A 6,552-nucleotide genomic window follows, 5' to 3' on the forward strand; every position below is an offset into this window, starting at 1 on the left:
GCCATGGCTCAGTAGTCACTAATTCCTTGTCTGCAGACCATTCACAGAACTTAACTACCGCAGGTAATGAGAACTGTTTATGTCCGTGAACGGACACCAGGTTCCCCTCCCCTCCCTTCCTGCCCCCTGTGAGAGGAACACGGCTCAGAAAAGCCACACTCCTAGCTGTCATCCCACTCCTCCAGCTGGGTTAGGTGTGAGTTTGGCCAGTCAGCTGGGATCCCGCAGAGGCCTCGCTCCTGCTCCCGGTGTGCTGGGGTGAGGTGGCCAGAGGATGGAGGAGGGGCTGGTGGGTCGTGCTGCACAGAGGGGGCCGAGGCATGGCTCATCAGAGGCTGCTTCTCTGGCCACACAAGCTTGAGGAGAGAGGCAGGTGGGTCACCGATGAGCTCTGCCCATCCAAAAAGAGATGGGTCTGAGAACCACAGGGCCTCGGGATGTCTGAGTTGGTGACAGCCATGCGTGGGATTCTGTCCAAGCTCCCCACTTTACAGATGGGGGGCCAGGGGCCCCAGAGAAGTGAGCTGCTCTGCTCTCTGACTTGGCCACGCCAAGAAACAGGGCAAACAATCTCTCCACACATGCCACTCTCTCCAGGGGTAAATTATACAGTAATTATAGGGAAACGCAAGTCATCTGAAAGTGAGGATAAATTTCCTTAATCTGCAAATGTCCCAGAAGTCAGCTCAATGTTTCAAAACAGAGACAGCCATTAGCAATCAGCAAAGGTCTTGTAGATGGTTCTTTCATGTCATCTGAGTACCACGCTGAGCCTTCCCACAGACTGCCGTGCTATGAGTTATGGACTCAAATAACACAGGTGACAGCGCTGGGCCTGGAAGGGGCCTCTGATGATTATCATGTTTGTGGTCTCCTGGGGGAGCCCCAGCTAGAAAATGCAAATCTTGGGCAATTCATATCAATATGCACAGTTTAAATCCATTGCCTCTGATTAGATAAGCAGCCAGTAATGGCCTCATGTTTAAACAAACAAGTTTTACTGGAACCCTGACTAATGAATTTGCCAATTAGTAGTCTAGACCCGCTAAAGTTCAGGCAAAACTCATTTGTTCTTGAGCCAAACCACTCATCACATACTTGCAGCATGGATAATTCCTTATAAAAGAATGGGGCTCTCTTTGATGGAAAATTCTCTATTTAGAGAAGCAGGGTGGTATATCGCATTTAGATCTGGGTTGTAATTCTGTCTCCGCCACTTCCTAGCAAGCTTGGGCATGTCACTCCTCCCATTCTGAGCCTCAGTTTCCCCCAACTTTCCTAGGTACAATAATCCCAGCCCTTCTGGGTCACGGAGTATTGTCAGTGTCCAAGAAAATAAGGACCATGACACCGCTTTGTAATCATTAAGACCTGGGTTGCTGAGGGTCAAAGGCATGGATTCGAATTCCAGCTCTGCCACTTCCTAGCTGTGTGGCCTTGGAAAAATTACCCACCCCCTCTGGGCATCCTTATCCTCATTTGAAATGAGGGAGACTAATAGGACCTACCAATAAGGATTTCTGTGAGATTTCAAGAATAGAGTGCAGTTATCTATTGCTGCATAACCATGTTACGACAAATTGAGTCGCTTAAAACCACATACATTTATTACCTTAGAGTTTCTATGTGTCAGAAGTCGGGGGACAGCCTCCGTGCATCCACTACAAGGCAGTAACCAAGACGTGGGCCAGAGCTGGGTCTCATCTCAAGTCTCAACTGGGGAAGAATCTGCTTCCAAGGTGCCACGGTTGTTGACTGAATTCAGTTCCTTGTGGTTGTGGGACTGGGGGCCTCAGGTCCTAGCTAGTCGTTGGCTGGTGGCTGTCCTTAGGTTCTTGCCATGTAGTCCTCTGCCCACAGGGCCGCTTGCTTCATCAAAGCCAGCAAGGGGGAGCGTCTCCTTATAAGACAGAGACCACAATCCTATGTGACGCGTTCACAAAAGTGACATTCGAGCTCCCTTGCTATATTCCATTGGTTGCAGGCAAGTCACATGTCCCACTCCCCGCAAGGGGAGGGGGTCACACAGAGGTGTGAACACCAGGAAGGGGGATTCCAGGGGCAACCAAAGTATGCCTGCCCATAAAGATCTGAGCACAGAGCCTGACAAATACATTCAGTGTCGACAGTGGTGATGGTGATGATGATGGGGAAGTGACAGTGAAGCAGAAGAAGGAGCAGAAAGCTCAGGCTCTTTTCCATCTGGGCATCCTATTTCTGATTCCATACATTAAAGTATCCTGTATCATTTCCTGTGTGACCTCAGAAAAGTCACTCAGCCCCTCTGAGCCTCATCTATAAGGTGCAGGCAATAAGACCCGTATCATCATGGTTGTTCTGATCATTCAGTGAGATGTGGTGTCTCAAGCAGCACGGTGCTGGGCTCAGAAAAGGAGCTCAAAAACTGTTAGCCAAAACAACCGCCATCACACAACTCAGCTAAAGGGCTCTGCCCACACGGATGAGGCTTCCCTCTCTCCCGGAGCTTGCTGGTGATGTTAGCGGCTGCTGCTTTCTTTCAGGAGGATGCTGAGAAATAACAACAAGCCCAAGGAGAAGAGCGTACTCATCCTTCCTCCGCGGGCGGGCACCCCCAAGCTCTTCAATGCCGCCCTGGCTGCAGCAGGAAAGCTGGGCGCCAAGGGGGGCAAAGGCGGCAAGCTTGCCCACCTCAGGGCTCGACTCAAGGAGCTGGCTGCGCTGGAGGCGGCTGCAAGGCAGCAGCAGTTGCTGGAACAGGTAACGTCGTTGGAGACACAGGCACCTGGTCCATTTCAACCACGTGCCAGGAAAAAAGCCTTGGGGCCCACGCATTCAATTTCAGGGACTATTTTTCCTTCTTTGTGTCAGTCGGGATTCATGTGGCTGCAAGTGATAGAAATGCAAGCGACAGTGCAAACTCAAATTAGCCTGAGAAAACAGGGAATTTATTGGGGCAAGTCATGGAAAAGTTCAGGCAAGACTGGATCTAAAAGTTCAAATGATGCCAACAGCATGAGTTCTGCCTTTCTATCACCTCTGTTTCCCTCGGGGATGGCTCCATTCCCAGGCAGGCCCCCAAGAGCTTAAGATGAAGTCCCCCAAGATCACATCCTCCTGGTCAAGCAGCTCCCACAGGAAGCACCTCTTTCCCAGTAGCTCCAGCAAAAAGTCCTTGGACAGAATTGGGTTACATGTCAGTTCCTGAGCCATTCAGTGTGCTGCTCTGGGGAGGACCCGTTCGTATGCCCATCCCTGGACTGAGAATGGGGGTTGAGGTGGGGGCGTTCCCCCAAACGGAAGTCCAGGTGCTACTGCAGAGGTCGGAGCCGTGGCTGTGGGCAGGGAATGTCCTCCCCAGACGACAGTGATGGTCTCATAGTTAACGTTATGACTGTGACAACTTAAAAGATTTGAAAGGAAAAACCAAGGCGACGGGCATGGTGCCAACCGTCCCCACCCCCTAAATCTAAAGGGAAATTCTAAATTAGTTCTGGGACTTTTTTCTGTGACTAATGCCAAGAATGCCAATTAGAATGATTGCACTAATTATGGTTGTTCATGACTGTCCTTTAGGGAGGCTGCTGGGAAAGGGGGGGTGGGGTTAGGCAGAAGCTCTGTGGCAGGGAGGCGACAGCAGTCTACACTGACAGAATTCAAAGGAGCCTGGCGAACTCAGTCTCAGTCCAGGCTGGTGTCAGCGTCTAGGAGACCCGTCCAGAAGGGATTTGATGGCAGGAGTCGGGGAATGACACCAAAGTCACTCAGGGTTCCAAGACATTCTCCAGATACATCCACCAACGGCCCCAAATTGAGGACAGATATGATTGTCTGCCTCACAAACTGTCAAGGGCAGGGTCAGATGGGCAAGTTGGGGTCTTTAGTGCTGGCTGGTGTGTGGGGCGGAGTGGACATGAGCTCTGAGAGTGTTCTCAGGACAGAGACAGGTTTTATCTGAAATGCGGTTTGTTGCTTCCGTTAGCTCTTTACCCAAGCAGCTCTTTAAATTTGCATGCGTGTTCTCATAAAAGGCAGCTTTAGAACAACCAGGGCAGAAGGGCAGAGCGCAAGGAGCCTTTAAATAGCGGCCCTAAAGACACAGGTCCAAATCCTCACTGTGTCACCGCCAGCCCTGTGTCCTGGGGAATCTCCTCCAGAGCCTTCTGGGACCCAGATTACTCCTGGCTGTCACATGGGGTGGCAGAGATGAAGCAGGTTACCTTGGATACTGTTACAAAAGCATGTTAAACACGGTGAAACACTTGACCAAACTTCCCGTGATCCTTCTGGCTCTGTTCACAGCAGGATGCTTCAAGAAGATCCCACCATGGGCACCATCTGGGCATCCTGCCCTGGAAGTGTGTTGTCAGAGTTAAGGGTGGATGGGCGGGCGGGGGTGGGGTGGGGGGAACAGGTGCACAGGAACATGCAGAAGCACAGAGACAGAGGGAGCGGCAGGTCCCCAGGAGCACCTTGGCTCCCCCTACTCCCTCCCAATTCCCTTGCTTCAGCACCCTCTGACTTGAGCAGATTTCATGGAGTCTCTGTTCCTCATAAGCACGCTGACTGCTCTCACTTTAAACTCCCTATGGACCATCGGGCCTCCTCCTCTGGGGGCTTCTCCCCCCGCAGTTTCCTTCCATTGCAGAGATGGGGTCAGACAGAGCAGGGGGAGCCGTGGGTATCCACAAAACCTTGGGTTTTCGCTCAATTCCCTAATTATACTCATAGGAACCCGGTCCATGTGAAGCCCGCAGGCTGGAGGCTGGAGGTACCCACCAAGTCCCCAAACACAGGGGCTCAGCTCAGCCTAATGCCAGTGGTACCCAGCCCATTCTTCCCTGGGGTGGAGGTGGGGGCAGGGAGGGGTTCTCAACCTTGAGACCTTCGCAAACGGGCCAGGCCACAGCTGCTCCTGTCCTCATCAGCCTTTATCTTATTTGCTTAGAGTTTTTCTCATGCACCAGGGAGCACATATCCCTGCCAACTGGGCAGGGCCGGCTGGCTGAGCTTTGCAGAGTCCATGGTGGTGCTCCCTCCTGGTCACAGCCTCTCTTCCCTCAATAGCTCAGTGATCAGGGAGGCGGTTCTGTGTTTGAACCGCAACTTCACTCCAGCTTCCAGCCCTGCAACGCCCCAGAGACCTAAAATATCCCAAAGATCTTCACCAAATCCTACCGGGACTTTTATTTATTTTTTACTTTTGTAACTTTTAAAATTTTTTTTTTACTACCGGGACTTTTAATCCTTAAACTTCCCTATAATATATTGTTTCTACCAAATAACCCTGATGCAGCTCTGCCCAGCCTTCCAGCTATTAGATTTCACCTGCGGAGCGCTACCTTCCTCCTCAGGGGTGCGAGAAGGGGGGAACTGGGAAGTGTCCAAGACCCCCTCCAAGAACCCTCTGCCTCACGAGTCACTTTTTCTGGATTCCAGGCAAAGAGCTCGGAAGACGCCGCAGGAGAGACGGGATCGGCTGCCCCAGGACAGCCCGTGGCGCCGGAGGTCCCCGGCTCTCCGCCACCTGCCTCCCAGGGGAGGCCCGAAGGAGACGAGGAGGGCGAGGCCCGACCCGAGGAGCACTCGGTGCGGATCCACATGAGCCCGGGCCTGGATCCCGGCGAACAGATCCTGTCGGTGGAGATGCCGGAGGAGGAAAGGAAGGAGGAAGAAAAGGAGAAGGAGGAGAAAGAGGAGAGGGAGAAGGAGGAGAAAGAGGAGAGGGAGAAGGAGGAGAAAGAGAAGGAGAAGGAGGAGAAGAAGGAGAGGGAGAAGGAGGAGGAGAAGAAGAAGGAGGAGGAGGAGGAGAAGGAGGAGGACACGGAGGAGGAGAAGAAGGAGGAGAAAGAGAAGGAGGAGGAGGAGAAGGAGGGGGAGAAGAAGGAGAAGGAGGAGGAGGAGGAGGAGGAGGAGGAGCAGAAGGAGGAGTGAGGCGGCAGCTAGTGCGCCACACCCCGGCAGGTGCGCGCCCCCCAACACCCGCTGCCCAGCCCCGCGCCCCCTCTGGCGCCCCCTCGCTCCCCCTGCCCCCTTGCACCCACGGAGGGCAAGACGCTCGTCCCCTGCAGTGGCCTCAGCCGCTCTTAGCTAACGGCTCGGCCAGCGCTCCTGCCCTGACATCAGCTTCTCCGTCTCCCGGAGCAGGTCTTGAACGAACTTCATAGTGTTTGTGCCCCCAAGTGCCCATCATCCCTAGAGAACCCTATCTCCCCCCCCCCCCACCCCCCCACCCCCCGCCTGTTATTGTTTTTAAGAACAAAATACTTCTCTGTGGGGCTTCAACACACAGCAAACGGTTGTTGAATGTTTGGGTTTTCCCCTCAGGAATTTGTCTCCCACGTTTCAAGAACAGAAAACATTTCTGGCAGAAGGGAGGGCAGTCATGCTGTTTTTTTGACTAAGTGGGAGTTCCGGCACATCTGACCCATGGTCCGATGCTGTTTTCCTTTGCTGGGCCGCCATGCTCCTTAGGACAGTTAGTACTTATCTTCCCCAGACTATATTTCTTTCTCAGTGATGCTGTTGTCTTAGAAAGATAAAATGGAAACAGCTTACTGGCAAGGGGTCTGA

At 52.8% G+C, this 6,552-nt stretch overlaps 1 protein-coding gene across 1 annotated transcript in view; it reads left to right on the forward strand.

Annotated features, from left to right (window-relative positions):
- Window positions 1-6,069, forward strand: part of CNGB1 (cyclic nucleotide gated channel subunit beta 1) — a 66,931-nt gene extending 60,862 nt beyond the window's left edge. Inside the window, exons 31-33 of the mRNA XM_057710830.1 lie at window positions 2,523-2,739; window positions 5,419-5,838; window positions 5,944-6,069. Of these exons, the coding sequence (XP_057566813.1) occupies window positions 2,523-2,739; window positions 5,419-5,838; window positions 5,944-6,069 (763 nt within the window). The remainder of the gene's footprint in view (window positions 1-2,522; window positions 2,740-5,418; window positions 5,839-5,943) is intronic.
- Window positions 6,070-6,552: the final 483 nt, after the last annotated feature.

Source organism: Hippopotamus amphibius, chromosome 16 (assembly GCF_030028045.1).
Source record: "Hippopotamus amphibius kiboko isolate mHipAmp2 chromosome 16, mHipAmp2.hap2, whole genome shotgun sequence".
In the NCBI taxonomy this organism is placed as follows: Eukaryota; Metazoa; Chordata; class Mammalia; order Artiodactyla; family Hippopotamidae; genus Hippopotamus; species Hippopotamus amphibius.